This window comes from Neofelis nebulosa, chromosome 7 (assembly GCF_028018385.1).
Source record: "Neofelis nebulosa isolate mNeoNeb1 chromosome 7, mNeoNeb1.pri, whole genome shotgun sequence".
NCBI lineage: Eukaryota > Metazoa > Chordata > Mammalia > Carnivora > Felidae > Neofelis > Neofelis nebulosa.
Window position 1 is genome coordinate 39,778,227 of NC_080788.1, and position 16,073 is coordinate 39,794,299.

Below are 16,073 nucleotides of genomic sequence, written 5' to 3' on the forward strand. Positions count from 1 at the left end.
TCGGTCACACCGTGGGCCTATGTCACGGCCAGCCTCTGCTTCCCTGTCCCCAACAGCAACGGAAAGAGGGGCTTAACAAAAGGCCCCTGTTTAGAGTCACGGGGCAGAGAAGAGGGAGGCCAGTGTGGCAGAAGCCTAACTCGGCCCCTCCCAGGGCCTAGACAGAGGCTGGCACGAGGGGCTGGGGTCGGAAAGAACTTCGGGCACCTGTTCACTCCAGGAGTGGCTGCTGTGTAAGCCCCAGGCGTCTGTAGAGGGGCTGTCCACCTCTGGGCCACAGTGGAGTCAAGGGTAGGAGTCAGGTGCCCCCGCCCCAGGGAGGAGCATGCGTCTCCCCTCCATTCTCCTCAGGAGACTGTCCTCCCAGCACCCACGTCCTGGGCCCTCTCCGCCAGGCCCATAAGCACACAGTGGCCCAATCGCCAAATATGGCTGTCTGAGCCTTGGATCTCTGCCATCAATGGTTCATGCTTCAAGCGACACTGTCTAAACGACACCTATGAAATATGAACGGATTGAGGTTTTGACACGCAGATAGCCCAGGCACAGTACCGGGGTGATGAGGAGGGGCAGGGGATAATGTGGTCTTGAGGGACCACAGGGACAGCAGCCACACTGGGAGTGGGGGGCGGGGGGGCGCTCTTCTCCGCACATGGGGTCACTGGGGGCCGGTGCTGGATACAGGGCTGAGATGGGGTAGGTGCTCGACAGATTTTCCTAGGGCTTCCTGGGGTTTTGGGGAGAGGCCAAGGGAAAAGGTGGTGTGGGGCTTGCCCAGAGCCCCCGAAGGCCTCACCCTTCCAGCGAGGGGGAGGGTACAGGAGGTAGGCCTGTGCTCAGGTCTCCAGAGGGAGAAGGGCCAGAGAGAGGCCAGGGTTAGCAGGACACTTCGTCTTTCCTCCCTCCGCCCTTGAGCTGCCCTGAGCCCCCTGCGCAGCACCCCCTGCGGGGGGCTCAGTGTGTTGGAAGCAGCTTCTCTGGCCTCTGCCTTCAGCTCTCACCCTCCTTGGGGTCAACCCCAGCACCCTGTGCTGTCCCTCTGGGCTGGCTCCCCCAGCCCCTGAGCTATGTGGGCAGAGGGAGACATCCAGCTGGGTGAGAGGTGAAGGTCCGTGGCCTTGAGCACCTCTCCCCTCCCTCTCAGGAGGCTCATCCCCGAGTCCTTCCTTCCTGGTCAAGAGACCACACGCTATCCATGAGGTCACAAACACTCGGGCCTCAGTTCCTCCGGGTCTAAAATGAAGGGGTTGGACATGATTTTCTCTGAGGTCTCTTCTAGCCCTGATGCTTAGAGTTTCGTTGTTCCCTGTCTGCCCTCGCCGCCCCCAGGCAGAGCCCCCCGGGATCAAGGTGTTGCTCTGTGCAGTCAGAAAGCAGCTGGAGGGGTCTTGAGCTAATCTGACGAGCTGACGGGAGGGTCTGCGGGAAGGCTGAGGGGCCCAGCAGTGGACCATGCTGGAGCCTCAGCCTCTGGGGATGCAGATGGGGGAAAGGAGCAGCTGAGGCCAGGGCTTGGAGCTGGCTGGGCTGGGTGCTGGCCTCTGAGGGGGAGCCTGGGGATGGACATCTGGTGTCCAGTGTGTTCTGGGCACATTGACCCATTTGAGTTTGGAAAGACCGGTGGAGGAGAGACAGCTAGGGCGGCAGGAGTGGCCCATGAAGTCTTGCTAGCTGCTGGGTGAGCAGTTCACTGTGACTCTTAAGTGGAGCTGGTCACTGGGGCCAGGGGCCAGCCCAGTTCCCCAGTGAGAACTGGGTGAACTGGTCGGCCCTGGCCATCCTCTGGAGCTCCAAGCAAGGGCATGTGGAGATCTTCACAGACCAGAACCCTCCCTGAAGGCCACCTGTGCAAATGAGAAGGACTTGGGTGCCAGGGCCCTCCCCAGACATACCATAGCCGGGCTTGTAGAGGACAGGCTGACTGCAGACCACTGACCTGTGTGTGGGGCATCTGAAATGACTCCTCTGGGGGCTTGGGCAAAGCCAAGGCAACAGCTTCAGGGTCAGCATCCGTGTTGGGGAGGGGCCGGAGGGACCTCACACCAGCCCTAAAATGGACTTTGTTGTCTAACCTGGCAGCGGCCTCTCGGTGGACCTCCAGGCCAGGCAGTGGACGTGGCAATAGAGGGGGTGTTTGGAGATCAGTGGTTGCTCCTCAGAGCTCCCCGTTGGGGCCCACCTGCTCCCCCAGCCCAGGCCAGTTCCAGGCAGAGAGAAGGTCTCTCTCATTGCTTGTCAGAAAGAAGCAGTTCATCTAGATCCCGTCTAAGAAATTGACAGGGTCGATGGTAGCTGCTGATTTCCTGAGCTTACAAAATTGGCCTGGGTGGCAAATGGGGGTTTTCTGTAATCCTTCACTGATGGATTAGATGGTGGGGCAGATCTCGCAGGAGCAAAGGACGACCTTGAGAAAATGTGGATGTCAAAGGAAGAGAGAAATAATCCCCCTTCCTCAAACCGCTGCCAATAAGCCTTCTCGGCACTGGAGGAAGTTGATGGAAAGTTTGCTGCTGCTGCTGCCTCCCGGCTCAGGAGGCTGTAGCATTTGACTGCATGATAAGAAATTGCCAGACACTTTCTAATTACAATTATCATCATCGTAGATGTCTCTCTTAATTACTTTCTTATAATTAGCTGTTGCTTTTTCCTTAGCATTTGTGTACTTTGCAGATTTGCTGACATTTGAGAGCCCCAAAATAGGGACATTTGGGGAGGAGAGCAGAAGGTGGGGGGAACCTGCTACCTTTCAGGCAACCTGATACAATTCGGGGCCCTTGTGGAAAGAAACTGGGGAAAGCCGAAGATGGATGTGACCAGTCACTTCCTGAGCTTATGGGAAAGAGAGCAGGAGTGTGGGTTTAGGGCCGGGGTTTGTGGAGGGTCTCCAAGTGTTAAATCTTGGACAGAATGTTCTTGAAAAGCTAGGGCTTCCATTTCTCAGGCTTGGGTTTCCTTTTAGGAAGGAAAGTGTGCTGGGATGAAGCACACTCCTGTTGGATCCATTTCAGAGTTAATTAAATGACTGGGGTCAGGAGTAGCTTGATTTCCCCCAAAGCCAGTGATGCATTCTGAGCATCCTTGGGCCCCAGGGGATCGTTATAAAGTGGTTTATGCTCTTTGACCAGATGGTTGGTTTTCACTGTCTGTTCCTGTTCTTCCTCCCTCTCTCCCGGCCCCCTGCAGCCCTGTGTACGGAAGAGTGTGTGCACGGCCGCTGTGTTTCCCCGGACACCTGCCACTGTGAGCCCGGCTGGGGAGGGCCCGACTGTTCCAGCGGTGAGTCTGGGGCCTTTTGGGGCCAGGAGGGGTCCCTTGGCTCTGGTTTGGGAGGGGCCGTGCCATGTGTGTGCTGAATTCTTTGCGTTGGCCTGGGGCAGCCCAGGCGAGTGTGAGCATCAGGGAGGAGGGAAACCTGCAGTTTACCTGATGTCACTTGGGGCAGAAGTCCCCAGGGGCATGGGGGTAATGGTTTGTGGGGTCTGGAGGGGCATTGTGCATCACATTTGTATGGAACTGTGGAGTATTTGTACAACTCTGGCTTGCTGAAACACTTCTAGATATGGTCTTTCAAGGGTTGGTGTGAAATTGAGATGCCACCCAAGGGTGCAGACCCACAGGGTCAAGGATTGTGGTGAAGGCCTGGTCCTCAGCTTCATTGGTTTAAAGGCCAAGTCCTGTGGGTGCTCACAGAAGCTTGAGGGACCAATTCATGAGACTGGTGGGCACTGGGATACCTCTGTGTCCCCAAAAGTAGGAGGATGAGACTCTTAGGGCGTGGGTCACTGGATTCCTGCATTTCTCTGGGTAGAAAGTTCATATTCTCTGGAGAAGGCTTCCTAGATAGGATGGGGTGAGACAGACACTCTTGGGACAGACCTAGGTGAGACACACACTCTTGGGACAGACCTACAGGGCATCGTCTCTGCTGTGGGACTGGCCACCGAGGGAGTGGGGCACACCCAGCAGCTGCTCTGGGAGTCCTCTGCCAAGACCCCAGCTGAAGACCACTCCTGCTCTTCTGGCTCATTTCCCCTAAATTCTCACAGATGACCCTCTTTCCATTGGCACAGGTTGCAGTCAATGGTTGGACCACATTATGGTCTTCTATGATTTTCAAACAGGCCTCGATGAGTGTTGAAGCCCAGTTTTCTTCCTGCCTTGAGCTGGGGTAGAGTGTCCTCCTTATTGTGACTTGAGACAATAGCATATCTAAGCAGATCCATTGGGGATCTAACCCCCAGTATTTGCCTGTCTTTGGGACCCACCTCCCCATTCCCCGTCCCATTACAGACAGCTGCAATGGTCATGAAAACTTGAAGAGGGGAAAGGTGGGCCCATGTTGGCCCAATGTGGTGCTCTTTCCCTTTTCCACTGGCTCTGCTGGGTTGGAAACATCTAGTTCTAGTTCTTTTTTCCAAAGGCTTTGACTGGAGCCTCTCTGTCTACCCAGTGCATGAGGATATACTCCACAGCAAGGCTATTAGATGTGGTTTTGTTTTGAGCCTGGGTGGTTATCTTGGCTTGGAGGGGCCAGAATCTGGGGGTATTCAGGAGACTCTCTGCAATGCACTGGGCCTCCAGTGACCACAGTGGTCTCCTCCTGCCACCTGTTTCCCTGCTTTGAGGTGGGCCAGGGATTCCTCCAAACAACGGAAAGTAAACCTGAGAGTCTCCTGAGGTAAAGAAATGTGTCCAATTAGTCTTTCTGTGAACAAACAGGAAACATGTTGGCTAAAATGTTCAAGAGCTTCTTCCCGGCTTGTGCTCGTCCATGTTTTGTTTTATGTAACTTTGTTTACCATGAATCTTTGATGAAGAGCTAACGTGGATTAGGTGAACCCTGCTGGGACAGGTCTGCTTGCTGCTGCTGGATTACAATGTCAAGGGCAGCCTGTTGGCGGTTGAAATACAGCCTGAGTCTCAGGAGCCCTGAGTGCATATAAACCACCATCGGCAATCAGCCTAAGTGTGTTTGGTGTTTACTATATGCTGGGCACGGGGTGGGCCCTGACAGGTCTTTCAGACATGGTCTGCCTCTCTCAGGGTTTCTGTCTGGTGAAAGAAATGGAAAGAAGGCGGCAGTCGATTTAACAGGACTGGGCAGGTTGGAGGTAACATACAGCGTACCAACATACGGTATGGTGTAACATACAGGGAAATGGCCTCGGTAGTTGCCAGTACAAAATTGGACTGCTCAATTTCCCCACCCCCGATTCAGTCATCAGACTTGGTGCCGAGCAACCCATAAGCTGTTTCCTCAATTAAACCCATGTTCGTGGGCTGGAGAGCCACCACCCCCTAAGTCTACTCGAAGGCACGTAGTACTGAGCCCGGAGGAGGCCCCGAAAGATGGGTTCCAACCCTCTGCTGGAACCAGCACTGAAGGACAGGAATTCACAGACTCTGACTTTCAAAGTCACTCAGGGCATTGAATACTTGGATGTCACTAAGGGCCTTCTGACTCCTTCCTGAGTCCCTCCATTAACAAAGAGCTCCCTGCCTCCAGTGAAAGCACATGCTGACTCTTGGAAAGTTTCCCCTTCTACTGAGTGGAAACCTGTCTCAAGCTTTCACCAGTCAGTTCTCGCTCATGGTAAAGCCCAGGGCAGGGTGATGGATCGCCATGACTCTCCCAGCCATGTCTGGAATTTCTCCCAAGGTGATCAGTGAACAAGGCCACAGACTGTGTATGGGAAGATGTTCTTCAAAAAAGTAGTTGATAATAGGGGGCATCTGGGTGGCTCAGTCGGTTAAGCATCCGACTTGGGCTCAGGTCATCATCTCATCATGAGTTTGAGTCCCGCCTTGGGCTCTGTGCTGGCAGCTCAGAGCCTGGAGCCTGTTTCAGATTCTGTATCTCCCTCTCTCTCTCTGCCCCTTCCTTGCTCAAACTCTTTCTCTCTCTCAAAAATAAATAAACATTAAAGAAATAAGTAGTTGGTAATAGCCACTGGGGCTACATAGAAGAAACCAGAGTTCCCTTCCATGGGTCAGCCCTTTGGGTGTTAGAGATAGCAATCACTTCCTTCCCCAGGTTTTTATTCTCCAAACTCTTTTGTTTCTCCTTACATGGTCTGATCTGCCTTCCCCATCCATTGGCTGTGGCCTTTATTCCTCTTGAACTATCATTCCTGGGTCTGACCACACAACATAGGCTTGCCTGGAAAAAAGAATAATAGAAATAGGTTATTTATTGAATTTTACTATGCACTAGGTATTCTTCTCACTTAATTTTCACAACCCTATGGAAGAGGAATGGTTATGAGCCCTATTTATGGATGAGAAAGTCAAAGCACAGAAAGGCTAAAGAACTTTCCACAGGCTCGCACCTGGTACATGGTGAAACCGGGGCTGTGAAGCAAGCAAAAACCTGAGTCCCAGACTTGAACTCTTAATTTTTATGTTCTTCCTCTGGATCCTGAACCTCTGTTAATACAGCTTAGGGTTGAGATCGGTCTTTGATGAGAAAACAGTGCTGCTCACAGAGGAAAGAAGGATCTGCTTGAAAGATGTGTCCCTGAGATAGTGTTGTGCAGACAGATCAATCCGCTGCGGGTCACGAACTGTGACTAGGTGTACTGCAAGCAATTTGCACGTGCTTGCTAGTGTGCCGCTGGATGCCTGTCTGCCTCAGCGTGCCTTGGGGTCTCTGTGGGGCCCGGGCCCCTGCGGATGGGTGTCCCGGTCAGTGCAGTGTGTACCTCTGGAGATTTCTGCATGGGAGCTGCCCGTGTGCATGTCTGTATGTGTGGTACCCTTGCAGGGAAGCTTTGGTTTCTGTTTAATGGAAAGCATCATTCTTGTTTTTCTGATTATAAAATTATACCTGTTCACGTTAAAAAGAAAATCCAGGGCATCTGGGGGGCTCAGTCGGCTAAGTATCTGACTTCAGCTCACGGTTGGTGAGTTCAAGTCCCTCATGGGGTGAGCTCGAGCCCCACTTTGGGTGATCCTTGCTTCTCTCTCTCCTTGCCCCTCATGGGATTCTCTCTCTCTCTCTCTCTCTCTCTCTCTCTCTCTCTCTCTCTCTCTCTCTCTGCCCCTTGCTCACTTGTGCCCTCTTTCTCTCTCAAAAAACACAACAGAGGGGTGCCTGGGTGGCTCAGTCGGTTAAGCATCCGACTTCAGCTCAGGTCATGGTCTTGTGGTTTGTGAGTTCAAGCCCCGCGTCGGGCTCTGTGCTGACAGCTCAGAGCCTGGAGCCTGCTTCAGATTCTGTCTGTCCGTCTGTCCGTCTGTCTCTCTCTTCCCCCTCCCCCACTCACACTCTGTCTCTCAAAAATAAACATTAAAAAATAAAAAGTAAAATACAATCAATACAATACAGTAAATAAAAAGAAAATCCAAACCGTACCAGAAGCGTACAGAAAGGTTAGACACACACACACCCAGAGACAGACGCCTCCAGCATTGGGTGTTCGCCCTTCCTGTCCTCTCTCTACATAGTTGCACGGAGAGCTAGATCTGGATACAACTTTTATGAATGAGATCATGTGTATGTGCTGTTCTGGAACTTGCTTTTTTTTTTTTTTTTTTTTTAATTTTTTTTTTTTAACGTTTTATTTATTTTTGAGACAGAGAGAGACAGAGCATGAACGGGGGAGGGGCAGAGAGAGAGGGAGACACAGAATCGGAAACAGGCTCCAGGCTCCGAGCCATCAGCCCGGAGCCCGACGCGGGGCTCGAACTCACGGACCGCGAGATCGTGACCTGAGCCGAAGTCGGCCGCTCAACCGACTGAGCCACCCGGGCGCCCCTGGAACTTGCTTTTTAAATTTAACTTAGGTCATGCACTCATTTCCTTGTCAATAAACATGATTCTCCCTTTAAATTTTTAATGGGCTTTGTAGAGTTTCTTTCTATGGATTACCAGATGTATGTGACCAGTCTCTCATGGATGGGCATTTAAGTCATTTTGGGGTTTTCACTACTGCAGACCCCACCATCCTCTGTTCAGGATCCTTGGGGCCTGTCGATTTCAGAATTTCAGTTTTTTCAGAGGTTAGGAACATGTATGATGACTATACATATATGACCTATAGCCTCAGTGGTGTCCTGGCAGCACCCTGGGATGAAACATAGTAATATTTCTGAAGGGATATATGACTAATCGCATCTAGTGACACTGAGACAATATATAACCACAAATCATTTCCGTGCACATCTGGCCTCTAAATGAATTTTGGTGCCGAACTTTAAAAACAATTTTCTTTTGGACCTCTTAGGGATTTTTGGATTGTGGGCAAGGGACTGTGGCCCTGTATAAAAAATGCAACAGTGATTTTTCTGGTGCATTTATCTTTGCCCATTTGTCCCGGTTTCTTCTTAGGGTAAATTCCTGGAAGTGGCAGGGAGGGTTATAAAGATCCATCATCCTACTGCCTGCCCTGTCCTGCCCTTTGTGGCTGCCAAGGGATTTATGACTTTGACAGTTGTGAAGGGGACAGATCTATCTAGTACTGGGGTGGGGGTGGGAGGCTTTTTGTTCTTTTCTGGACTTAGAACCCCATAGCCTGATTTCTTTAAGGCCTGGACTGAATTCTCTCTGCTCCATAAAGAAAGCGAGGTGATGCTGATTTGCCTGGGGGGCGGACACGTGAGTTGTTGCGGAGAATTCCAAGGTGTTAGATGGACCGATATGGGGAAATGGAGTGGCTCCATGCTTGGTCATAAACCTCCATCCCCTATAATAATGAAGAGTGAAAGGATGAAATGTCAGTTTACACTGAATAAAGACAAAAGAGCGACTGTTATTAAATTGTACTAATCTCACAAGTGGAGATAAAAAGAAAAAAAAAGTTTTCCTATATTGAATATCTAGCTTTTTAAAGTAATTAGGAATATTAAAGCGCTGACAATGATTGAGATAGAAACATTATTCATAACTTTTATTTCCGCACTGGGCAATGATCCAGTATATTTCATTTATGAGGTTTCGGCTGTAAGGAGAAGGACGTGAGCCAATTCCTAAATTAAATATGCCCTGTTAACTTTTACAAATGATACCCAAGAATCAGCTTGGAAACTTAAGCCTTCATTGTATTATTTAATTATTGTATTTCCCGGGCCCTGCCCCTCTGCCTCCCATCCCGTGATGCTTTGCAGTTCGGGTTCCGGGCTCTAGTGTGGTGTTGTTTGTTTGTTTTTTTTTCTTTTTAATTTTTTTTTTTTTAACATTTATTCATTTTTGAGAGACAGAGACAGAGTGAGAGCGGGGGTTGGGGCAGAGAGAGAAGGAGACACAGAATCCAAAGCAGGCTCCAGGCTCTGAGCTGTCAGCACAGAGCCTGACACGGGGCTCGAACTGAAGAGCCGTGAGGTCATGACCTGAGTGGAAGTCGGACGCCCAACCCAACCAGGCGCCCTGCTTCCCCCAGAGGGGCGGGGGGGGGGGGGGCCTGAGAGACCTCTCCATTTCCCCACCATCTCCCCCATCCTTGGACTCCACTGAACTTGTTCCATCCGTGTGCGGGGACAGAGTGCAGGACAGTAAAAGCTCGCTACACAGCATCTTACTGTCTGATGAGACCTTCCCACCACCCCACACTGGGCGCGAGGCATTACTTCCATGGCCCACCATGCTGGGCCACCACTCGGGAGTACCTTGTTCTCTTGGATGGTGGGTGGGACCCCTGGCTGCCTTGGCTTTCAGTTAACCCTGCAGATTAAAATAAAACAGTTGCCAGTTCGGAAATATACCCACGCTCCTAAAGTGGCCTGGGACCCTGGAGGGCAGTGCTTTTCAAACTAAGGTATGTGATTACTAGATTTGTGTGCGCATGTGTGATAAGAGATACGTGGCGTGGAATTTACCATTTTAACCATTTTTAAGCGGACAGGTCTGTGACATTAAGTGTATTCACATTGTCGAACAGTTGTAATGACTATCCATCTCCGGAACGTTTTCATCTTCCCCACCTGAAGCTCCATACTCCTTAAACAGTAGTTCCCATTCTCCCTTCCCCTTGGCCATAGCAACCCCATTCTATTTTCTGTCCCTAAGAATTTGACTACTCTAGGCACCTTCTATAATATTTGACTTTCTGTGCCTGTCTTACGTCACTTAGCCTCCTATATTCAAGGTTCATCCGTACTGTAGCACGTATCAGAACTTGTTTGCTTTATAAGGCTGAATAACATTCCACTGTCTGTACATACCTCATTCTGTTGATCTGTTCATCAGTGGACCCTTGCGTTGCTTCCACTCTTTGACTATTGTGAATGATGCTGCTAGAAACACGGGTATACAGATAGCTTTTCAAGTTTCTACTTTCGCTTCTTCGGGGCGTATAATCCAGAAGTGGATTGCTGGATCACAGGATAAGTCTACGTCTAATTTTTTGAGGAATCATCATACCTTATTCCACAATATCTGTACCATTTCACATTTCCCAGCAATGCCCAATGCCCAAGGGTTCTGCTTTCTCCAAACCCTTGCCAGTGCTTGTTATTTTCAGGATTTTTTTCTTCTTCTAATAACTGCCATCCCAGTGGGTATGAAGTGGTATTCCATTGTGGTTTTGATTTGCATTTCCCTACTGATGAGTGATGTCAAGCATCTTTTCATGTGCTTATTGACTGTGTGTAGATCTTCCTTAGAAAAATGTCTACTCAAGTCCTTTGCCTGTTTTTTAATTGGGCTGTTTTTTATATATTCTGGATATTAATCCCTTATCGAATATATGATTTGAAAACATTTTCTCTCGTTCTGTGAGTTGCCTTTATGCTCTGTTAATTAGGGTCCTTTCATGCACAAAATATTTTGATTTTGATGAAGTCCAGTTTCTTAGTTTTTCTTTTGTTGCCTGTGCTATTGGTCTCATATTCAAGAAGTCATTGCCAAATCCAATGTCATGAAGTCTTCCTCTGTGTTTTGTCTAAGAGTTTTATCTTGCATTAAGGTCTTTGATCCATTTTAATTAATTTTTGTATATGGTATAAGGCAGGGGTCCAACTTAGGTTTTTTTACATGTGGATATCAAGTTTTCTGAGCATTTTTTTAAAAAGACTTCTGCTAAAGGTTTTTGAAACTATGGAGTGTAATTTTTCACCATGTAATGGTACATTAGTTATCTGATAAGTAATTTAAATGTTGCTCCTTATATCAAAACAAATAAAGATTTATTATAGAATGAAATGCAGAATTGGCATTCATTAAAAAAAACAAAAAACAAAAATGTGATTATTTGAGCCTTTGGTGGACATTTTGGAGCTATGCCACCAGGCCTTCCTGGGGGCAGGGCCAGTTTAGAAGTAATGTTTGAAAGCAGTAGAAAGGCAGAAAGACCATAACCAGAATTGGATCTCCCTGTGCTGCTGTGACTATTTGCAAGGATGGTTGAAAGAGAGATCAGGCCCTGAACCCCTTTCTCCACTGTGTTCTTGGGAACTCTGTCTTCCCTCCAGAATTCTGGGCTGTGTGCAGTATGCCCACTGTCTGTATCTGGGCTCCTTGGCTCTGGATCGGCATAAAGGCTCTGGCCCAGCCCCCACTGCCTGGTCCGGGGCATTCTAGGGCCTCTTCATCTTTCCATAGTGCTCAGTGCTGACCCTCATGGCTCTGAGTCATAGGAATCTCACATTGCTGTTTTCCTGAAGGTCTCTTCACTTATCTTTCATAAAGCCACAAAGTCCTGGAATAGAGTATTAGAAAGCATGGTCTGGGATCCCGGAACCATGTCTGAGATCTCATAATTTAACCTGAAGCCATTGAATCAAGAGCTGGGAGAGACCATAGAAATTGTTGGGTCTATTTCCATTTGAAAGACGGGCAAACTGAGGTCTAGAGAAGGGAAACTGCTTCTGAGGTTACCCAGGGAGGTAGTGGCAGAGCTCCCAGGCCTCCTGTCTCCCACCAGCTGCTCTAGGAGTTCAGGGCTAGAGTTGTCGTAGAGGCACATGGATCTTATCATGTCAAACCAAATAGACCAAGTTGTTCTATAGACTTTTGTGCAGATGACCCTAAAGGTTCCAGATCCTCCTGGTTCCTTAGCCCAGGCCTAGAGCACAGATTCATGACCGCAGGTCAGGCCAAGGCACTGAGATTGGGAATTTCCAGAGGGGCCACCCTGCCATCTGCCTGGCTTGAAAAGTCCATCAGGGAAGAGTCCCCATCTCCGGGATCCCTGGGCACACTTCTCGCTGATGAATATGGAGACGTCACAGTCTGGCAGCACAGGGCATGGGGACAGAGTGCAAGTGCACGATGCGGGCCAGGGTTCCTGCCTCTGGGGAGGAGGTGAGGGGGCCCAGAAGGAGATGGGCAGGGCCTGATGGGGGAGTGAGTGGGCGCAGCCCCATAGGTCTGCTGGGAAGGGCCACTGCAGACTGCTGGGAAGGCCCCAAAACTTTGGGGATCCTTCTCAGCGATGGGGTAAGGAGCCCGAGTGGGAAGAGTGGGAGAGAAGGAAGCGTGAGGGGCCACAGGGTCTGTGGAGGAAGGTGAATGGGGATTCCTGCTCCCACCACTCCCAGATGCTGCACATAGACAATCTCATCTCATCCCCCGACAGCTTGGAGAGGTCATGGGTGCTATCTCCATTTTATAAAGAAACCAAAGCTCCAGGAAGAAGAGTAGCTTCTGTTACTCACCCAGCTAACGAGCAGCAGATCCGGGATTACAACCCAGAACTGTGTCCTTCCACAGCTTCACACTGCCTCTAAAGAAATGGAGGTCCTGTGCCACAACACACAGGAAAGCTGGCTTCAGGTCCTACCGCTGCCTGGGCGACCGTAGCTAAGTCCTTCCCTCTCTGTGAGCCTCAGTTTTCTCATCCATAAAACGGGAAGGTTGGTGTGGCTAGTCCACTGTCAAATCCCGTGATGCTCTTTTTCTGGGAAGTCAAAATCGAGCATCTCCTTACCTAATCAAGGGCCCTGGTGACCTTCCCACCGACCTCTGGGGAGGGAGTCTCCTCTCCCCTGCCCCCCCGTGCACGGCCTTCCTTCGATTCTCTCTCTACATTCTGGGACCTGGAAGAGGAGTGGGGAGGAGGGCAGCCATGGGTGGAGGCAGCCTCATGACTCACATCCTTGCCTCCCCCGGGTGGGGGTGTCCTGTTGAGCCTTGGTCGCCTCATCAGGGAGGGGGCGTGTGGAGGGGCGTCATGCCAACAGGGAGGGCTGGTGCTCCCCGGTTGTTGTTTTTTTTTCCACTACGCTGTGCTGGCTGTCAAGGTTAAAGCAACTTCAGATGAATCACCACAAAGCAATCACACTTGCTTTTTCTCTCGTGCTGCTCTGCCCAGCCCGCGGCCCCTCGCAGAACCGCCTGGGCTGCCTTCTGCCGGCATCTGGTGCGCCTGTGGGCCTCCCCGGGACAGTGGGCTCCGTGTCAGCGCCGCACGCTGGGGCTCAGTCACCGTGACGGGAACAGAAGGGAGAGGCGGATGCGGCAGCAAATGCTTTTTCAAGGTCTGTGCGTAAGAGAAGCTGCTATTCACCCCAGAATTCTAATTTCGAACAAAAAAGAAGTCAGTAGCAAGGGCCACCAGCCCCATCGGCTCAGTGGCTCCTGTCCCTCGAGTTCCACTTAATGCACATTATTGAGCTCCTCTCAGAGGACAGCACTGCCAAGGGTTCAGGGCTAAAGCGGGGTGGGGGGCGGATTTGGGGACGTGGAGGGCATAGCCCCCATCCTGGGGGAGCTTTGAACTACTAGCACAGAGGAAGGGAGTTGGAGGAGTCCAGGGAGAGAGAAGGCCTCTGGCTTTCATGCGTGGGGGCACCTGGATGGCCCAGGAAAGTCACCGTGGGGAGGGTACAGGAAGGAAGGAAACAGGTATGTGCTGTGCTCTCATTTGTAGATGAAGAAACTGAGGCGCAGGGAGGCTAAGTGGTGGCCTGAGGCCCCACATTTGGTGAATGTCGGAGTTGGGTCTGCCTGGCTTTTTCCACAGGCCACGGGGATAAGAAAGGGGACAACATACACACGTGTGAGGAGCCTGTGTTGGAGGCTGAAAGAGACCTCAACCCAGAAACTGCCCAAGTCCTGGGGGTGGGGGGCGGGGATGGGGGCCGTAGGGGAGGGATGGCAAGAAGCTGGATTTGCCCTTGGCTGTCGCCTCCCTCCCCCCCAGCCCCTGCCTTCCCCCTTTTAAGACCACCCCCACCCCCCCGGCCTTGGGTATGTTGTGGAAGCTAGTGAAGAGGTTTGTTATCCCCCTTCCAGAGTTTGTTCCTCTCCTGAGGTGACTTTCAGGAGAAACAGGGAGTGAGAGGGAGCATATGTGGGTGTGCTGTGCCCTCGTGGAGCCCAGACCGTTGTGGGGGTGAGGATGAGGCTGGGGCGGGGGGCAGCCTGTGGAGGCCCCAGAACATGGGACTGAGGACAGCTGGTCTCCCCACCTCATGTCTGTCCCAGCACTGTGTCTTTGTCCTGCGATGACACCCACCAGGAAAGGAGAGGAGACCTAAGGGCCTCCTTCCCAAGTCCAAGGGAGACTGGCCATGGGGCAGAAGAGGCATGGGGCTTCTGCCCTCCCCCCCCCCCCCCCCGGTTCCTTGAGGGAGGGCAGCCCCTCAGGGTTTCATCCCCTCCCACACTGTGCCTCTCAGACCAGAAGAGGTACTGGGACCAATGCCATCCAAGCAGGATGGAGAGTCAGGCAAGGGCACGTGTGGCCTATCCTGAAAGTCAATTTTTGTCTGAGAAATCCAGAAACTGGGTAGCCTGCAGCCTGCGTGAGCCGCGTGTTCAAGGGGGCTGTCACAGAGGGGGGGAGGGAGGCACATTCTGCCAGACTTAGCTCCGGCCATCTGCTCCCTGAGAACAAAATTAATAAATAAGTGACACACAGGGAGGCTCACGAACCGGGGAGAGGGAGGAGGGTGGGAGAGCCCGCGTAGAATGTGACAGAAACAGAACAGAATGACAGCAGCCAAGCCGGTGTCTTCGTGTGGGGCTGGCAGGCAGTGCTGCCGCCGCTCCCTGGCCCCGCCCAGGCATGAAAAGGACACTGTGCCCACCCCCGACACACACACACACACAGACGCACACACGTAAGCGGACAGCCTCGTTTCCAGGAGGGGTGCGTGGGCTGGGTCTCCATGGGAAACACAGCCCTCTAGGAAGGGAATCTCGCACTGCTCCCATCTTGGCCCCACCAGCCTAGAGAACTGTCTGGAACTCTGGCAGGGAAGAGGAGGGGGGAGGTGCGTGCTCTCTGGGGCCGCTCTCTAAGCCCAGCCCCGGGACCCCAAGGACTTTCAGCTCTGCCCCAGTCAGCCCAGACCCGCAGCATGCTGGGCAGCACTGGGGGTGGGAGTCCCATCTCCCTACGGGGGTGGGGATTCAACCCTTGTTCTGACATTGAGGAAGCCGAGGTCACTCACCTGCTCCAGAGTGTGTGCTGCCTTCACTCAGGACTGTTTCCACCAGAGTGTGCGGCTGGGGACGAGGTGGCATTTGATGCTGAAAGGGAGGGTGGTCTGGACTTTGGTCCCACTTAGACTTCTGTCCTATCAGCACATACTGTACATGCTGTCCTTTCATTAGACATTACTATTCATTATTATCCCCATCTTTCAGAGGAAGAAACTGAGGCTCAGAGAGGTTGAGTACCTGGCTGGAGGACACACAGCCAGTAAGTGGCAGTCAGGATTTGAACTCAGGCTGTCTGTTTCTGGAGACCACACTCAACATTCTGGTGTAGCCTTCCTTACAGGGCTCCCCGCTTTCCCTCTCCAGCCCATCTCACACTTGGGAGGTAGGGAGAAGGCTCACATGCAGATTGGGCCATGTCACTTTCCTGCTCCCCTTTGCCCACCAGGAAGTACCCCAGCTCCTCGGCCAGGCCTGTAAGGCTTCTCTGACTCTGATGCCTGCCTAGGTTTTAGCCTCATTTTCCATCACTCTCTCCCCTCCCCCCACCCCCAGCTTGCCCGTATCCACTGACCCATTGCTCTTTTGCCTTTAAAGCTCAGCTCAGGGGCGCCTGGGTGGCGCAGTCGGTTAAGCGTCCGACTTCAGCCAGGTCACCATCTCGCGGTCCGTGAGTTCGAGCCCCGCGTCAGGCTCTGGGCTGACGGCTCGGAGCCTGGAGCCTGCTTCCGATTCTGTGTCTCCCTCTCTC

At 51.8% G+C, this 16,073-nt stretch overlaps 1 protein-coding gene across 13 annotated transcripts in view; it reads left to right on the top strand.

Moving 5' to 3' along the window:
- MEGF11 (multiple EGF like domains 11) overlaps positions 1 to 16,073 on the top strand; it is a 358,279-nt gene that overhangs the window by 172,361 nt on the left and 169,845 nt on the right. For all 13 annotated transcript variants that reach the window (XR_009264051.1, XM_058737313.1, XM_058737317.1 and 10 more), the window contains exon 5: positions 3,184 to 3,276. Coding sequence is in view for 12 of the 13 variants with exons in the window: in XM_058737313.1 (XP_058593296.1) it covers positions 3,184 to 3,276 (93 nt within the window). In the remaining variant the exon portion in view is untranslated. The remainder of the gene's footprint in view (positions 1 to 3,183; positions 3,277 to 16,073) is intronic.